At 47.7% G+C, this 20,000-nt stretch overlaps 1 protein-coding gene across 3 annotated transcripts in view; it reads right to left on the bottom strand.

Moving 5' to 3' along the window:
• Positions 1-20,000, bottom strand: part of nkain4 (sodium/potassium transporting ATPase interacting 4) — a 44,809-nt gene that overhangs the window by 22,975 nt on the left and 1,834 nt on the right. For 2 of the 3 annotated variants that reach the window (XM_027019223.2, XM_027019225.2), the window contains exons 2-4: positions 8,865-9,002; positions 4,309-4,389; positions 387-584 (exon numbers count right to left, since the gene is read on the bottom strand). In XM_027019223.2, the coding sequence (XP_026875024.1) occupies positions 387-584; positions 4,309-4,389; positions 8,865-9,002 (417 nt within the window). Of the gene's footprint in view, positions 1-386; positions 585-4,308; positions 4,390-8,864; positions 9,003-13,147; positions 13,257-20,000 lie in introns of those variants that run through there. The other variant, XM_027019224.2, reaches the window with a different exon arrangement.

The raw sequence follows: 20,000 nt of genomic DNA, 5'->3' as shown, positions 1-20,000 counted from the left end.
TCACAGGCTCCGATTCATCGGGTCGTTACGGAGTAGTTTCCGATGTGGGGCACGCACATCTCTCAGTGTGAATGAGGACTGTAATTATTTAGTCTGTGGCCATTAAGCATGCAGCTATGTAGGGAATGTGCATTACTGAGACACTGAATATTCATAAGCAGAGCATGCCACACTTTGAATATTCATAAAGCAGTGCATTTTGGTGTCTCTAGAAAAGAAGCCGTGGGTTCCAGAGACATTGGGTGCTACAAGTTCAGGCGGCGGGCGTGTTCGGCCCCGCTGGTATGTTGGGCTCGGTGGGTGTGTTCAGTTTGGCGGATGTGTTCGGCTCGATGGGTGTGTCCGGCCCCACGGGTGTGTTGGGCTCGGCGGTTGGAGGCGCTTACCGAGAGGAGGATCTGAATGCCGCTGTGCAGCACTTCGATGTACTGGTACTCCAGCAGACAGCCCGCGACTGACACGTAGGAGTGTGTGTCGGCGGTGCGGCCGCCACTAGGGGGCACCTCGCGCCGCACGCAGCCCGGGCCATGCTCACTCCACCACGAGTGGTGCGCGGAGATGTTGAAGGTCAGGAGGTCGCCATCCTGAATGTGGAGAGAGACAGGAGGTGCTGTCACCGTCGGAGACGTCGACATCCGCAACAGAAGCAGTGCAACACTGGGATGTGGTAAGGCAAGGCACGCGCAATTTAACAACCCCAGCTACACTGAGAGAGGAAGATCCTGTTCCATGAACAGACCCACAGACATACCACAGACAGACCCATAGACCCACAGACATACCACAGACAGACCCATAGACCTACAGACATACCACAGACAGACCCATAGACCCACAGACAGACCCATAGACCTACAGACATACCACAGACAGACCCATAGACCCACACTTACCACAGACAGACCCATAGACCCACAGACATACCACAGACAGACCCATAGACCTACAGACATACCACAGACAGACACATAGACCTACAGACATACCGCAGACCCTCAGACAGTCCCACAGACAGCCCACAGACACACGCACGTGTTACTACATTCACTAACAAGCCATAAAAGTGCATTCAGCATCACATGGGGATGTTAAGTTAAGTCTGTTAAGTTGACTTCTACGTGCTCTTGTATTCCTCTTCACATTCTTGTGTCGTAGCAGGTAAACAAATTCACAACCCTGTGCTATGTTGCTGCACTTGCATCTAAATGTACCATTTAGGATCAACTAGAATAGCGAAATATTTTTGTTTATCCATCCATCCATCTAATTCCATAGCAAAAACGCGTTGCTGAAACCATGCTGTTTATTATGACAACCAATACAATGTAGCCTGTGCATTCAGAGCAGCTCGTGGCTCTGTGATTACTCTAAACATGTCACTTATATCACTGGCGGGTCTTGCAGACATTTTCAGCCTGGAGCTTTCTCAGTTCCAAGGGAATCGTATATGAACTCCTAAACGTGGACGTGCTTTTCCGCTGCTGGGCTGGGAACACTACGTCCGGCCTCTCCCTGCCTCCGCCATTACTGCCTTCAACGGACATGGAAATTAGGGAATAAGGACTCCCTGACAATGAAGGTTTGAGGGCTTTGTGGGATTTCTCTCAGGGAAAAAGGTAAACAAATAAACAAATAATCATTACTATCAAAGTCTGCAGTATGGGCAGAACAAGACATCACGCGCGTGTGTGTGTGTGTGTGTGTGTGTGTGTGTGTGTTTCTGGGCTAGGGGGAGGAGGTCACTTGAGGCTGTCTTATCTGATGGCATATTTAATCATGCTTACTGTGGGTGACAGACTGCTACAGCTTGTAACCACACATGGGAGGACTACTTAAAGAAAGCCATCAGTGAGAGAGAGAGAGAGGGTTGGGGGAGAGGGATTTTGCTTTGTGCAAAAATCCAGACCTGGAGAAACAATAGCAGCTGGGCTCCTCTTCAGAGCTATGCCACTTAATTATAGCACTTAATTATAGCACTTAATTGTGTTATAGCACTTAACTGTGTTGAATTTGTCAACTTAATTATACGGGTTTAAGGTTATAAGGGGTTGTAGGTAACAGCATGATTCAGAAAGTTCGCTGTACATCACAGTCTGTCATTTTCATTTCGAGGGTCAAAGGGGGTGTTGCTATAGCAGCTGGGTTTTAGAGTGTCGTTTCAAGTTGTGGTAGAGCTGTGTAATTTGGGGGCGAAGGCACCATTGCAGGCTATCAGGTGGGAGAGAGAGAGAGAGAGAGAGAGAGAGAGAGAGAGAGAGAGAGAGAGAGAGAGAGAGAGAGAGAGAGAGAGAGAGAGAGAGAGAGAGAGAGAGAGAGAGAGAGAGAGAGAGAGAGAGAGAGAGAGAGAGAGAGAGCAGCTGGCAGGGGGGGGCAGGCTAAAGCATTAATCCACCAGATGGACAAACGCACACACTGCTCACACAGCTACATATGGAGAGCAGGGGAGAGATGGCTAATGGAGGACACATAAACAGACAGCCACACACACACACACACACACAACATCCAAATAGAGGAGGGGGTCACTGCTATTGCACCACCTTCTCATTATAGACATACATGCTTGAATGCACACAGCTACATGAAGGTACACACACACACACACACACACACACACACACACACACAAATACACAAACAGGCAGACAAAAAAAGACATACAGACACAATACAGACGCACGGACAAATGCAGTCTAAGCAGATGCACTCCACGCAGCAGGTCATCTCACCTAATGAATATTCAACAACAGGCACTTAAGCAGCAATTCAGAGCACTGTTGACTGTGTGCAAATTGAGGGGAGAGAGTGTGTTTTTTGAGCGAGTAAGCATGCGTGTGTGTGTGTGTGTGTGTGTGTGTGTTGTGTCTGTAAGAGGTGGGGGAAGGGTGTCTGAAGAGAGTGACAGTGTGTTGGGGGTGGGTGTGTGTGTGTGTGGGGGGGGGGTGCAGTAGATGTAAAATACAACAAATGCTGTGAATGGGGGGTGGAGCCAGCCAGCAGAACGTGGGGGTGGGGGGGGGGGTATGCGCTCCCACTCGGATGGGACACAAAGGGAATGGGAGATGATTGGAGTAGGGGAGTGGAAGGAAAGGAGGCGGTTTCCAAGGTTACTTCTGCCATTATCCACTGAGACTGTCGGGTTTCCGTTGGGGGGCGATAAAAAAGCCCTCAGACGCTCAGACGTATTCTTTGGATAGTATTTCCATATACTACAAAACGACTTTCCATTATGTATTTATGCTGTTTTTCATATCTGTATTTGTATTATGGTGCTTAATTTACTGAACTGAAAGTGCTGATTTTTCAGCAGCTGGGCAGATCAGTACCTGTGAGTCTACAGTCTCGGTACGACAGTCATCCAGCTGTAGACACCATCGTTAAATGACCTGCTGTAGGCCTCTCCAACAGCTGCTAAACAGCTTCAAACACAAACATGTACCGTTACACTGCCCCGCGCCAAAACTCATCACTATATGAGGGGCGTAAAGCCTTGTATGGGGCGATGTAAACCTCCTGTCCTGTAGCTACACAGTTTAGAGTTCTGGTCACAGCACTGGATGGTTTAGAGTTCTGGTCACAGCACTGGATGGTTTACAGTTCTGGTCACAGCACTGGATGGTTTAGAGAGCTCCCTTCTCTCTCTCTCTTCTGATAAGCTTATAGCTTATAAACCTGACCCAGTTCCAGCTGGCTATGTACCGGGGGTGCTACATTGCTTTATTATATACTTCACTTTATATTATATATATTGCTTTATTGCTTTACATCACTGAATTACATTCAGTACGTCTCGAGACACAGGCAAGGAATCCGGGTGTCAAGATGGGCGAAAAAGCATAAACAACAGAGCTCCTGAATTACAACAGAGCTTGCATTTTGCACTTTTCCCAGGGACTCTGCATATCCCTGACCCACTGGCACTCGGAGGGAGACAGGCTGGATAAGGAGGAAGCTCCGGCCAGCTCTGCTTTCTCACAGAGAACACCTGATGGGCTTTTCCTCGAATTCGCTTGCACAAGCATGACACTCGCAGGAAAAACCTGTGGTTTTACACAGCTCTTGTTTCCAGCAGACCTCCACACAGGCCAGAGCAAAGGGACAAAAAAAATATTTTAAAAACCTCGCGCGACACCCAACCTTGGCTATATGAACAGCTTTACAAGTGTTACAAAATTTTTAAAAAAGATCAGAAACTGAAAGTGTACGGGATTGTGGGAAACAGGTTTCTGCGTCAAACACTCTTCGCGCAGATCGCACTTCGGAACGTCGCCAATGCGGAGGAGCCCAAGGTCCGGAGTCTCATCTTACCTTGGTAAGGCCTCCCACCTCCAGGTAGAAGCAGATGAGGAAGACGTTCCAGGCCACCCACAGCGCTGTCCACACCGCGTACTGGGAAAGGAACAGGGCACGTGTCATCATTCTTGGACAGGATGACCGTGTAAGCTGCACGCCAACATGGTGGTCAGCAGGAGTTCTGGGCTCCACATCTGTGTCATTTTTCTTGTTATTTCAGTCAAAATTCATCTCCCTCTGCCACACCTGCGGAACACTGACTTTCACCACAGCCGGAATATCAGTGCGTCTGTGTGGATGAGGGCAGAACTGAAAACTTGTTTTTGGTGTGTTTAAAACACACTAACCAATAGCATTTTAATCATTTTAAAATACAAGACTTACCCTTATTACCCTGTAGTCAACAGCAGATGTTTCATTTAAATAGAAAAAGGCTCAAGATTTTATTGTCCCTAAAATGGCATCATTTAACATATAGAGCTAGGCTTGGGCAAAATTGAAAATGTAGACCAACAATTATCATCTCCAAAATTATAGTGATCAATTATTTTATTGTGTTGCCTATTGAGTTAAGTATCATGTGAAGATATCACCGTAATTATTTAAGCCAATGAGCATTTTTGTTGAACTCACAACAGTAATTTAAATTCAACTGACACTGGGTAGAGTACCTGTGCTAATATTTCTTTTTCTATTTCATGTAACACTCTTCAAATCTGAACAAGGTTTTACAAGTTCTCCATGTTCGTTTGGCTTGAAACCAAAACACTGCCAAACTAACGTCCCCTTCTTCTTGTCAAACAGCCTCTCCAGGAGAGCATGCCAGGTGGACCAGAGTCCCAGTGCTTCAGCTCCCTGGGAAGGTAACCCAAGAATTTGGAGTTACTAGCACCATGTGCTAGCTGCAGTCTTCTCTATTGTATTCTATTCTACTGTACCATAGATTTGACCATTTTTACAAAGGGAATAGTTAAATAATGGCAAAGCAATTCAAAAATCATGATGCGGTAATAGTGTGTGACAGAAAGCAACAGAGTGAACATTTATTAAAGATCATCACTGATGTAAATTATTGCATTGCAATATTCTATAATGTTGGCCAAAAGCGATGTGATAGAATTATTAATAACAACATACGGAGAAATACAAAAAATACCAACAAACAAAACAGACGTTATGAAAGTAAAAATGAAGTCATGGGCAACTGGAACTGCCAATTTTCCCCCATACAAACAAGTTCATAGATATAAAACCACATTTTGGTCTGTTGTAGTAGCTAGTTTGGCACAGCAGATAAAGATGAAGGAATTCTTCAGCCTGGGTCGCTCCTTTACTGTGCAGATATAATGGGACCTACGGAGATGAATGCTGCAGCCCAGGCTGTGCTCATCAGAAACAAATGGCTAGTAACCCCACTAATGTGCATATGACGTCCGGGTTCATACTGCCGTTGTGTTTTGTACTCCAGTTTCACACACGAGACAGCAATAAAGACGTGAATCCGAAATAAAACGATCCGGTCTGCGTACTCGACCTGCGCATCCGCGCCATCACGTGCTAACGACAGCGGACAGGCACGGCGCAGGACGTGTCCGCGAGGCCCGTTACCCGGAGCGCGTTAACCGAACGCCGCTGAAGTACAAAGCCCCGTCGACACGGCCTCGCCATTCTGCGTTTTGTTATTTGAAAAACGCGGCTCGCTTCCCAGCAGTGCGTCCCGCCTTCAGCCCGGACCTTGTGCGCCGGTGCCTGGCCTAATCTCTCATCCGTCCAGCGCAATATAAAAGGGCTGTAAAAGCCATTCGGATGCAAATTAAAACGGGCCCGTCTCTCTGCGAAGAGGTCAGCTCATATCTAGTGCAGTCGGAGCCTGCTGCGGAATCGGAGAGAGTGTGAGGGCTTTTTTCTTTATCGTTTTCCCTTGGAGGTGGCAATCTTGTCATTAAACGATGACAGCTAGCACTGAAAAGCGCCTTCGCGTTGATCCGTGCGCGTACAGCCAAAGAGCGAGGGAGGGAAACGTGCGTGGAGGACCGTCTTTCATGCTTTCTGATACAAAAGACTGGTAGCTTGATCTTTCAGTGAACGTTTTAAAATGCTAAAGACCACCTTCACGGGGCCATTCAATAAACCCTCCTCCAAAAGGAAGGCGTGCTTTGAACATTTTTCTCTTTCTTATTTCACACACAAAAAAAGAAAGAAAGAACACAGGTCCTCTATGCGGGAAGTGACGAACAGAATAGGTTTTGTATCACATAATAGTCGTATTTTTTAAAAGAAAGCTGCATGGGATCACTGAAGTAGTCAGGTTTACTGTTAGAGACCTGACGTCCAAAGCATCCTCGTGCACATGTGGACCGGGCTGTGGCTAAAAAGCTGCGTAACGTGTTGGGAGTGTGTCGTTTCTTTGCTGTGTTTGCGCCTGCTTTCTCGTTATTCTTAAGCCTGTATGAGGGAGAGAGACTGTGTTCCAGTTACAAAGCCAGACATGCACTCTGAAAAAAATAAGGGAATAAAATTTTGTGTACGCCTCCTGCGATTAGGACCTCACCCCAATTAAAGAAATCAGAGTAAGGTGTTCACTTAGCTTTCTACGTTAGTTGGAGTTTTCAACACAGAATTAGTCTGCACGTAAATACAGTAGCTAACAGGGCTGAAGAGATCATTTCCCATCCATGCAAGATGGGGAGAGGTTTCGGTTTCGTCTGACAATGAAGCATAGCCCGAGGCGCACTGATTTCCACTACTCAGTAAGATGACCTAAGATTAGGCTAATGTCTTGTGGGCAAAAAGCTGAACTCTAGACACCATGATTCATGCGCTGAGTAGTGAATCTTCGCTGAGTAACATCCAGCTAAATGGACAGTGAAGTGAAGAGAGAGCTCCTGGCATGTCAGGACAAGGCTCCCGGGAGATTCCCAGGAATATCAGTGCTCTGAAGCCGCCCATCTCTTCGCATCTCCCCTCAATGTGTTTTTTGGTTCTCCTTCTCTTCTCTTCTTCTTTGTCTTCCATGGCCCTCTTAACACATGCCTCATTATATGTGTTATAGTTTGCTGGCTGACTACTCGTTCATACCAGGAAATCATCTCTCCTGTCCTTCAACAACTTCACTGGCTTCCAGTTACAACATGTATTCAGTTCACAATACTTATCACGTACAAAACACTTCTTGGACTTGCCAACCTAGCAGGTCGCTACCCTGGAGCTCTTCCGATCCCCTATAGACCAATCTGTTGACTCAAATCTCTTCCTTCAAACTTTGTCATCCCTCGTACAAAACTCTACAAACAGAAGCCGATCCTCCGGTGTCAGTGATTCCAAACTCTGGACTGTCTTACCTCAACGAGCTTTTAGAGCTTGTAGTAGTCTTCTTTCAAATCAAAACTGAAAACTCGCTTGTTTACTCAGCGGTTTTCTACTTAGGGTGTATAAATAGATTTACCGTTTTTACTTGAGCCTTATGCTATTTCTCCTAAAACCGTTCAAATACTTTTCTTTTATTGTAAAGCATCCTTGAGCTCTTGAGAAGCGCTCTATAAATCAAACATGTTAGTATGATCATAAGCTAATATTTCACTCCCAGTGGTTGAAGGGTTTTCTTGTTTGCTTTAACATTACATTAACTGCATATGTCAATTCCAGCCGGTTTCCATCCATTCTACTGAGTATGGCAGCCATGTTGACCCCAGGGTCATGCTTCTTACTGCCGATCTTAAAGGGGACTCAGACGTTTATGTCACTGTATCACTGTAGTCTTCTAAAATATCTTGACACAACTAAAAATAGCAACTGTCTGCTTCCATTAAGGTCAAGCCTGTGGAAAGGTAACGGGACCTGGACTGAAGCAGGAATAGGACTCAACTCAGGAGGGACAGGATAAGTGCAGGGATGGGAGTGAGTTGAGCTTTGACCTTAACAGCTAATAGTAGGGCAGGAGTGAGAGTTGAGGTCAGTGCATGGATCGGTCAGTAGGGCAGGGGTGAGAGTTGAGGTCAGTGCATGGATCGGTCAGTAGGGCAGGGGTGAGAGTTGAGGAGAGTATATGGATCGGTCAGTAGGGCAGGGGTGAGAGTTGAGGAGAGTATATGGATTAGTCAGTAGGGCAGGGGTGAGAGTTGAGGAGAGTATATGGATCGGTCAGTAGGGCAAGGGTGAGAGTTGAGGAGAGTATATGGATCGGTCAGTAGGGCAGGGGTGAGAGTTGAGGAGAGTATATGGATCGGTCAGTAGGGTAGGGGTGAGAGTGAGTGTCAGTACTTGGATCGGTCAGTAGGGCAGGGGTGAGAGTTGAGGAGAGTATATGGATTGGTCAGTAGGGCAGGGGTGAGAGTTGAGGAGAGTATATGGATCGGTCAGTAGGGTAGGGGTGAGAGTGAGTGTCAGTACTTGGATCGGTCAGTAGGGTATGGGTGAGAGTTGAGGAGAGTACATGGATTGGTCAGTAGGATAGGGGTGAGAGTTGAGGTCAGTACATGGATCGGTCAGTAGGGCAGGGGTGAAAGTGAGTGTCAGTACATAGATCAGTCAGTAGGGTAGGGGTGAGAAACACAACAGAAATGTCTACTCACCACCACGATGTAGCGCGGCCGGTACTGGATGGTCCCGAAAAGGCCTAGGATGACCACGATGATGTGGAAGAAGTTGGCCAAGATAGGAGCCCACTGGTAACCCAGGAAGTCAAACACCTGCCTCTCGAGAGCCACCATCTAAGGAATAACACAATAGACATTTGCACTGAGCAGCACTCACGGGACCAGAGGCAGGAGTAGTTCAGGGGTTCGGTCTTCTTTAAACAAATGACAGGTCCAGACAGCAGGGCAGACCTGCTGAGCTTGGCGGATGAAGGGAGGTGCAACGTCAAACAGCATACAAAACCAACAACTTTGTTCGATGGCGCCCTTTTAAGCAAGCGACAACAAGCGAGTGAGCACGTCCCTTTATTGTGCCGGCTTTCTCATTGCCGAAGGGATCATCACAGGAAAGAAAAAAGGAAAGAAATCCGGCCGGGCGAGATTTCACCTGTTTCCAGCGAATCAGAGGCACCCCGGAGGGGCGCCGGGTAATTTTCGCCTTCTATCGCGCGAGGCTGCATTTGCATAGAACTCGATTAACATGGTGGTCCTTTGTACCCGAAAAAAGAGCGCCACAGCCTTCCCTCCTCCTCCTCCTCCTCCTCCTCCCGTGGGAGCCTCGCGAGAGGGCGGCGTAATGAGGAGCGAGGCGATGGAGAGACAGGGTGAAGGCTGCACGCAGGGGGATGATGGATGTTTTGCAGCAGGGTTGGGGGCGCGGGGTTTGGAGGGAGTTGGGGGGAAATGGAGAGACGCCAGCAGCCCAGCTCAGACAGGCTTCAATGGACATATAAATGTTACGGTGGGGCTAATGAAAGCAGTCACTTTGATACCTGATCAAATACATCTTGATAATGTACGGAGCTCCAGGATGGGATTTACCAACAGCTGCTTTCATTAGGAGACTAGTAGTACTGTCGGACAAACAGACAAACTGAATATCTTTAACATGAGTTAAAGGCAACTGGTCTTGAGGGTAGTGAACGTCATGCCTGCTCTGCCTTCAGCCAATCCAATCACCGGAAGTCACAGCTGCACGTTCTCAGAGCTATCACGCAGTCCCTTACAGTGTGAGCCATTCACAGGACCCGCGTGGTTGGAGGCCTGCTCGTGCATCTCGTGTAGCCCACCGCACCAAAAGGCTGCGCTTCAACGGCTCGCCTTGATTAGACCGAGGTGGGATTCTCCGTCCCGGACGACTCGACGTGGGCTTAAAGATTCAAGGAGGAGACGGGGAGGACCAGGATGAGGGGACATGACAGAGGGCTGGAGAAGACCGGGAGCGCAAGACTAGTCGACCTGAAAGTCCAAATGGAGAGAAGATAAAGGGCACGGACCCTGTCTGGAGCTTCCATGAAACAGAGTGAAGATAAAGCTTCTTTGACCCAGAAACACGGGGCTTACAGAGATATCACGAACTCAGGTCTAAAGATAAGCCTGGTTCTACAGACTACGTACACACACACTAGCCATACACACACACACACACACACACACATTACATTCCTGCACACACATACACACAGGTCGGACGAGCGCTGTGAAAGTCATTAGGAAGATTAATCTCCATCCACATGGCCCAATCAGTCACACCCATGTGACCGACCCAGCTGTCGGCTCACAATGGAACCGGGCTGACAAATAACTGGGGCGAGAGTTTTTACTTTCCATGCAATACACAGGAGCTCTGTCCTTTTGTGGCATCGGATCAACAATTAATCTTGGCACGAGAACCTCTGAATCTCTGCGGTTTTAACCCAGGCAACCCCGAACCGAAACCTGCGAGCACAGAAGCCCATGAGCCCAACAGACAGTCACGGGCGAGCGAAGTCACGGACGAGCCTGTCCGAAGGACGCAGAGTGGTTAAGGGCAGCTGCGTACCGCTTAACACGCCTGCGTTTCGAACGGCGCTCCGGTGTCTATGTGCACTCAGATGAGAGCAAGGGCAATGAAACGCTGTCAACCGCTGAGTGACGACAGTACTTACACGCTAATGGCCCTCTTACCCAAGCTGGAAAGAATGGCAGATATGCCATAATAACCCGTAATGGGGCAACACCCGCCAGCGAACAATAACAGAGCCGTAGATGGTTCCACGTCGCTAACACGGCCAGTAGCGACTTGGGGAAACGCTCTTGTTGGGAGGCGGGAATCTGCCGGGTGCTGGAATTTTACACGCTGGCACTAGGAATTCCACAGAGCTTAGGCATGTGGTCATCACTATGAGGTAGGTGAAGGGGTGAGAAGTTGCACAGGGTTCCACGCGATGTTTGTGTGTGTAGATCTCCTGCCTAGCATTCGAGCAGCTCCCCCAGATATCACCTGCTAACTGTGACATGAAGCAGGGCAGAGAGTGAGACAGGGAGACAGCCACTGGTATCTCCATCTCAGACCCGCTGTCCCTTCATACATCGCAACCTGTCAGGTGTGTTTCCTGAGAGGAGACCACATACACCTAAACACTGCGTTTGATGTGCTGCAACGAGCAGTCATGTAAAATGCAGTACATGTGTATTACAATGTATTATAATCAAATGCTGACCAGTACCCACCCTTATATAGTGACACCTTCGGAGGTATTTAAAAAGTGTTTATTTATTCTGTAATTACTTTCCTGTCTTTCATTTACTGTCACTTTCATTTTCAGCATGCACACTAAAACAATAGCCCTCCGATATCTGCAAGTTTCACTAAGAACAAACTTTTCTTAAGCGCCGATATCTCTCTTTGTTGTACCCGGAGCTCGTTAGGTATCGTTTTCATCTCCAGTGCAACAAGCGGCATCTATCGGGGGGGTGGGGGCAGGAATGGTGAGAGATAAGAACAGCGTGTGAACAGGGCGTTATGCACTTCAGACGCAGCTGGAACGGCAGAATGATCAAGACTGTGAAACCCTCTATTCTCTAAGCCTCCCCTTCTCTCCCCCACGCATCTGCACGCGCACACCCTGATACTTGAGGGACTCATTAACACATGCAGAAATGGCTGAGTGCTTTCAGATGCACTGGAGTGATAGATTTCGGCTTCCTGGCAAAGTAGTTCTAACTCCAGCTGATCAAATTCACCCCTGCTCCTAAATCAGTAATTTCCCCTAGATTAGCTTCTACTGCATGGCAGAGCTACTTGGTTAATGCACCTTTTTGTCCCTGATTGATCGCTATCATAAGGCTTGATCGAGTTGGGTCTCCTCACCCTTCAAACTTCTCTCTGCCCGCTGGCCACGTGTGCGATTGTACGCTAACGACGCAGAACGGCGGAAGGCGACCTGCGGAGGGAGTGTTGCTAAGGAAAAAATTTATCAGCCGGTCTAGATGGGATTTGCCCCCCATGTGGGTGTACAAATGTGTACTCTGTGTTCTCTTCATCAGGGCTAAGCATTCAGCCACAGAAGAAAATTCTGACCTTGTGGGGACGCTTAGCTGGTGATCACAGAATGCCATTTTTTTATGTTAAAAACTCCAGGAGCCCAAAGTTCTCTTTTTTTAAGATATTAGACTCGGGTGTTGGCGTGGCAGTATATGGATATATAACAAGTCAGTGGAATGGCCCCAAGTCATGAAAAAAAAGGAATGAGTCTTTTTGGGTGAATGAATGAACCAGTGAGCGAGCCTTTCACGGGATCTCTTCCTACCACAGGAACTTCCTCTGTCTTTACGAGATAAAATACAGTCGACGGTAATGCCGCGGGACAGAGGCGCTTTTAGAGGGCCTAGAAGAACCCAGCACAGCTACGCTCCAAAGGACGCCGTCACTGGCGAAGAACGTGCAGGGGAAAAACTAAAACCTAAAAATCGAGAGAAAAAAAGTGCCTTATCGATAACAACAGAAGCCGATGGAATATCAGCGCACATACACACAGAAAAGGCGTACACGACGGGCAACGTAAAGTGATAACACACCGCCTGAGTGGGGCATGGCACAGTACCAAAACAGACGCCGCCTACGCCTAACGGAGATTGCAGGCCGGAGCAGGGTGTCGTCACAGGTGCTGACCGAACTCCCACATAAGGGCCACGATGGAGACCATGAGAATGGTTCCACCACGAAACACGACGTACGGAAGAAAAACTCGGCATGCCTGACGGAGTTGGAGGTGGTGGTTAACGTAACCGTGTACTGTTCTGAAAAGGCAGGGAGTTGGAAGTCAGAGTGAAAGTGAAATCCTCACGCCAGCCCACAGACACACCCTCTCCTACAACAGGCTCACCGCTTTGAAGCCGTGAGCGGCATCGCTGTCATTTAAACCGTATCCAGGTGCATCTTGGTTGTTGTTCCTTACATCTGTTTCTGCTACTCTTGTCTTCTCTGCCTTTCTGACAGGAAGCTAATTTCTCTTGGCCTCCGATCCACAGGATCCTCAAACGCACACACGTGCACCGAGGCACGCAGGCAAGCACAGACACACACACACACACGCATACGCACACACATGCCCTTCTCCCATGGCACAGTTCTCTCCTGCTGACTGACAGGGAGAGGCTTCCCGATTATGACCCGTACAGTCACTCAGTTGTCACTCCACCTCGCCCACAACGCTTCCTGTCACCCACGAGTCCAGCAATGGCTCACGCCCTCATCTTTCCGTTCTGTCCTCACTGATAAAGAGGTGACTCTGCTTTCTGTTCCTTATAACCACACACACACACACACACACACGCGCGCGCACACACACACACCAATAGCCCACTAATTTGCTCCCTCCGTTAGTTTCGATCTCCTTTCCACACTCCTGTGCTTCTTCTGACGGAAAAGCATTCGGTGAAGCCTTGCTCGAGCATCTGAGCGTCACGATGCTGACCACAAACCACACCAGAGCGATGGTGATCTCTCCCTGCTCATTAACGCATTACAGCAGTAACACACCACGCCTCACGCCCACGGTCACACACGATTCTCCTGTGACAACAGTTACGGCTCCAGGTCGGAGTTTCGGTGAATTGACAACAAATACACTCGGCATTAAAGGAAAGAAGGAGATGGTGCTGCAGTGGCTGTTTGCGCATCGTGTCGGCGGTGTCCTTTACACCTGTTCTTTTGTTCATGAGAATATCTCAAAACAACCGATGGTGGGTCTCTAAGCATGTGTGTTCTAGTCTGCCAGCGACGCACTCCAAACAGCGATTCAGCTTCCAGTGACACCGATATGCCGCGTTTGTCTTCACTGAGCCACATTGTCAGTACAGTTGACTTCTGATTTCATCACCATGGGGAACGAGAGCCGTTTCATGCCCATTTCTCCAGTCGATCTTGCCATCGCTCTGCCAATTAGGCCACATCTCCACAGCTGCAGAGCCGAACTCATCAGGGACTCTGAACGGAGCTGACAGGATCGGGCTGAGATCGGGAATGAGCACAGGAAACCCACACAATCGTGAGCGCATGGCTGAGAGTACTGAAGTACTGGAAGTGCTAAAAAAATTACAGAATGCGAAAGGCACAGTTTAGGGGCAATAGAAACCCAACAAAAGATAAGCCATTTGATTCCCATTGAAGTACTGAGGTTTGTGCTTTTCCTGACCAAAGAATCAGCTACTAGTCTGTTTTTATCCATAGATAATGTATACATAATATATAATGAGTCCCAGTAGCATCCATCATGCTAAAACCACGACACTCCATCTTGGTTTGTCATACAAAGCTACTAAGTGCTTCAGCCACAGGCTGATCAGGGCCGTTAATTAAACGGCTGAATGCGCTACAGCTCGTAAAATAAAGGAGTATTGAGTTAAATGTTCACTGGGGGGGCAGTGGGGTTCGGTGCTCTGCTTCTGGACTGGACGCTGACTCTCACGCTGTCACACTGTTGCTAATTTCCAGCAAGTTCCACAGAACAATTGGTGAACTACACGACCCGCACAGCTATTGCAGAATCAATGCACCATGAGCTCATTGTGCATAGTAAGTATATACCACAGAAACACACACACGCGCACACACACACACGCACACTCACACTCACACAGATACGCACATACATAGCACTGCACAAATATCTTTGTTGAACTTGTGCTGCAGTTGCTAAATGTTAACATCCAACATCAGTACCTGAAAAAATAAATTAGGCTTTATATTCTGTTCAAATATACAACCAGTGAAAAAGACAAAAAAGACAACCAAAAAACGCTTTTTTTCCATTGGGGACCAGCCGAACATCGCCTTTATCGTCATGAGGACAGCTGGTCCCAACAAATGAATTCAGACACACAAACTCGAAATCAAATAAAGGGCAAAGAAACAAGCCCCATTAACAGGCTATTACACTTTAACAGCTTGTAGGCAGGGATTGGAAATGGTGTCATATAAGGCAGAGAGCGAGGAGAGAGACAGGAAATGGGCCAATACAAATACAGACACCACAACTGAGACACTATCGAGACCTGCCTGAGATCGGGGAGCCAGTGTGGCTTCAGACCTTGAGGTCAGCAGGCTAAAATCAATAACGACCTGAACAAGCTCAATCAATAACTCCCTGCGCACCACACCACTGCCCTTCCTCTCCAAACACTCCTCATCGGTGCTTTCTTGGGGTCTTTCTTAGTGTAGATTTATGACGCCTCCGCTGACGTTGAGCTTGGGAGAGACAAATGGAGACTAGCTCTGGTTCTCCTGGCACATCAGCACTAATAGGGTTTATTTATAGAGACTGACCTAAGTTAATCCACATCCTGTACCAGGATCCCCTGCCCACACGTGAGAGCTCCACCTTTTTTTTGTTGCTGTTGTTGTTTTGTGTGTTACTCCACCTTGGAAAGAGCTTTTAGGGTGAGGGATCCTTCTACTCTTTGGGGTCATGCTCATAATTGGTCCTGTAGAAGGGGGAAACAGGAACAGCTGGGGGCCCTCAGCCTCTAAGAGCTCCTGGCTCCGACGGCCAATTACACGCTGCAATCAATAATTCAAACATATGGAGGGAGATGGGCAGTATTTTTTGCCACATTGGAGATAGGCAGAGTGGGGGAGACACTAACAGAGAAAAACAGAGAGAGAGAGAGAGAGAGAGAGAGAGAGACTTGCAAAAGTAGAGCTCCGGAGATTTGGATGCAACCCTTCTATCGAGGGTTCCCACCCATTTCTTCGGTCTTACTCGGCTCATGGTGACCTTCACTTTCAGTGTATGTATCGATCACAGGGATGAGGGAATGATAACGCTGCTCTAGCTCTCAAACACACAGGGCTGGGCTTTTACTGGTCTGTGTCCCTGCTCAAGGTTTCGAACAGCCTTCTTCTGAGTAATCTTGTGGTGAATTATGCCTTAATGTTCTGCCGGCCGGATTCAGTGATCCCAAACAACCACAAGCTGTCAAACTGCGCTAAGCTTTGCTGACCACAATCCATTAGGTCCCATTAGGGACGGAAATCATAACGGTTAAAAACCTGGGTCTTGACCCAACTAAAATATGATGTTAAAATCTCCCTAATTCATGAGGTAATATCTGACCTTTTACTTTTTACTGAGTCACTGACGTGCCAAAGCAATTCCGTTTTCACCAAATAAATCATTCAATTCAGAACTGTTTGGAACATTGGACCTTCGATCAACTTTTAATGTGTTATTCGGTGTAGCTCCATGTCAAGCAAACATTTCACCTCTGGGAAAGCACTGAAATATTCTCCCTCACTGACGTTTGTCTTGTCCTTTGTCTGGCCGTGGCAGAAGGTTTTTGGGGAGTTGCCAGGTCTTCTCCCTCTTAAGTCTTTACTCCGTCTGCATCCTCTACACCTCGACCCAGAGATTAGCTCTGTATAGGACCGAAGCCCTTTGAACACTAAAAAAGTTCCCCCAGGTAATCAACACTTCCATCTGTCAGCGGACTAAGCCCTCACAGTGAGGGGTTGGGGAACTCAATCAGGGCAGAGCAGGCTGAGGAGAAGCCATTAAAACCTCCCACTAATGTGACCTTTACGGCGGGGGGGAATGAGAGCCGCACTGCTCAGATGAACCAGACAAGCGCACTGTCGAGCTCCGCTGAGCCCAAGGACAGCGTAGCTGCATATGTGGCACCATGTGAAAAAGCGAAATCCAAACAAATGCAAGAATTGAGGTTATGTCGAGGAACTAAAAAAGGTCTCACAACTGGTGAGAAAGTCAGAAAGAGAGCGGTCATGATACGTCGGGGGGACGTAAGGGTAAATGCAGTCTCTCTGCTTCTTCCTGCCTGCTGCCACCACGGAGTGCAGTTGGACTGTTGGACTTCCAGCGTCAACTGTGTTTCTGCCAAAAAGACCAGTGCAAAACAGATAACTTCCGATCACTCTCAGGCACGTAAAGTTATCTAAATCGTGGAAAAGTATGGTATGCTAAAATATTACACACACAGGTCAAATTCCTTTATCCTTCTTCCCGCAGTTCTGGATGTTGCCAGAAGTGCTACCTGATGCAGGACTATCAGTCCCACTCCTCCTCCTCATCGACTCCTCCTCCATCAGCTCCACGCAAGCCTGCGCCCCTCTGAGTTATGAGCCGGCAGCGAACGGCTCCTAATCCTCCGCTCCTCCCCCAGTCTTGAGGGAGTCATCAAGGGTGTATACTAGGACCCTCCAGTTAGACAGATATGACAGACTAATAAAAACGCGGAAATACAGAGCATCCTCTGTGCGATGAAAGTGCGTTTGTGTGCGTGTGTGTGTGTGAGAGAGAGAGAGAGAGAGAGAGAGAGAGAGAGAGAGAGAGAGAGAGAGAGAGAGAGAAATGTGGTGGTGAGAGAGAAACAGTTTTCATTAATATTCATCTGTTTGTCTGGACAAGGGATGCAGACTGGGGTGGGGTGGGGTGGGGGTGGTCTTGAAGGATGCAAAGGAGTGGGATCTGATTAAGAAAACAAAACACCAGCCCCTCATTTCCCACCCTGGGATAGTGAACGCGGAGGTGGTCTGGTGTCTGGTCTGTTTTCCAAATAACATAACTAATTAGGAAACATTAACCTTTAGAAGGGTCTACATCATTACAAGCACAGACAGCTACTCCCAGGCTTCTCCACTCCCTGTGCCCCAAATTAAAGCGCGTGTCACCTCCATCCCAACTCGTCCCCACCGCCCAACAAGGATTATGAGGAGCAGCAATCTGGCTCCTCTCCGTCCCATGTCCCCCATCCCCTCAGCCGAGTCGGTGCGTCTACGTCCCAGTGGTCTGTCCTTTACTTCCTCGTAGGCAGCGGTGCATACTCCTGCTTCTCTCCGGGGGGGGGGAACGACGGATGAGCGGTCATGTGACTAGGATTGCGAATGCGGGCAGCGCTGTTTTTCCTACGGAGGAGCCGGTACAGGCCCACAAATGGCCGTTCGCTGGGTTTGCGGGCTTTGTCTGCACGTTTGTGCCTGTACCTCTGTGCAGAGTGTGACAGAAGTAAAGGGTGCATGCTCGCTGATCAGTTCGTCCACTGAGGCTTATTTACAAATGTTACAGACTTGAGAAATGCGCAAACACACACACACACACACACACACACACAACATAAGTGCATTTTGTGTGTATGTGTTGGAGCACATATGTGTCTGGGGGAGACAGGCGCAAAAATACAAACATTGGGCCACGTTATTTGGAGAAAAGCAGGAAAAAAATAAAATAAACATCCACAAAATAAGCCGACGAATCCTCTTCATGGATAATGTAATTAACCAAACGTCTGAAACCATTCCCCAAGCTTTGTTGCTGAAACAGTAATCCAAGCCACCCATTAACAGCACAGAAAGACGTTTTTAATCAATAAAGCCTCATTATTTTGGTTTGCCTGGAAAGGTCTGCTTTGTTCACAAAGAAATGCCAAGTTTTCATTATGCCAATTGAGACAGAAAGCGAGTGAGAGTAAGAGACAGAGAGAGAGAGAGAGAGAGAGAGAGCGCGCCAGAGAGAGAGAGAGGGAGAGAGGAATATTGTTTCTCAGAGTTGACCCCTTCTTCTAAGACAATTGACTGATCTTAATTAAGCAGTTCTGGTGTCTTAATTGGCTGAACAATGCCTCCTGAAGGCCAGGCACCCATCTTGGGGTGTCAGCAAAACTCATTTAGATTAAAATTCACTGCCATATTTGCTTTGCCTAACACACGTGTCAAGAAGTTTAAAAAAAAAACATCAAGAATACCGTACATGTAAGTAGGTCAACAAATACATGACACACCTTCATACACAAGCCATTATTTTGAAGCAACCTTAAACATGAATACATTATCTTCAGTGAAGAAGGAATGTAATATCTAAACTAAAGGATGAATGCAGTATCTGAGGGAAGCAGGGAGCATCGAACACGGGGATTAGTTTCGCGGAGCGAAAGACAGACTAACCCCAGATATGATCCTCAGCCCGGTCCCATTCTCGTCCTACCAGTTCTTGAGGCCTAGGCTTCCGTGGTCTCCAACACAACACTAACGAAGATGCATAATCTGGCATGCATAATACTCCACAGTAAGGCACTGAGGGAACTTGGATACTAACGCTATGTTTAGCTATTCATGTGCAAAAGGGACATAACATTGTGACGTCTGTCTATACTATCAGAGCGCATGAAAATGTGGCCAGTTCCAAAGGAATATGTCTGTAGTATCTGTTATGCTAATGACCAAAGACACTGTGAGTGTATGTCTAATTTTGGGCAGCACTGTCTAAATCAAAAAAGTTACTAGGGTCATCTTTTTTTCAGTAAGAATACTGGGTTCCCGTCTGTACCCCAGCAAGACACGTCAGGACACAGCCAAACAGAGAAAAAGGTTTTAAATTGCTTCGAATTCGAGCTGTTAAAGGTGTCTTTGCTTGTCTGAAAGGTGCTTTTAGTGGCAAGGCCATCTATGTTTGCTTCTTCTCCGTTTAAAAGCCAGCTGCGTCTCAGTAATGCGTAAGTAAAACGCTCCAGCAGAAGGAAGAGGATGAAGACCAATTGTCAAAAGTAAAAAACTGCTGACAGGTTTATATGCTTTAAAATTCATGTCTAAATGTGTTGAAGCAATGAGCAGAAAAACAGGTGTCCCACAAGGGGGTAAACGGGCTGAAGTGTAAAAAGATGAGTGAGTGTGTATGTGTGTGTGTGCGTGTGTGTGTGTGTGTGTGGGGGGGGGGGGGGGGTGAGACTCCTGAGTCACCCATCTCCCCAGTATACGTCATTCCACATGCCCGGTTCCGTTCAAACAGGTGTGTTCAACAG

Source organism: Electrophorus electricus, chromosome 24 (assembly GCF_013358815.1).
Source record: "Electrophorus electricus isolate fEleEle1 chromosome 24, fEleEle1.pri, whole genome shotgun sequence".
Lineage (NCBI taxonomy): Eukaryota > Metazoa > Chordata > Actinopteri > Gymnotiformes > Gymnotidae > Electrophorus > Electrophorus electricus.
The sequence above is the reverse complement of the archived record's forward strand: the minus strand, read 5'-3'. Positions and strand labels throughout refer to the sequence as shown.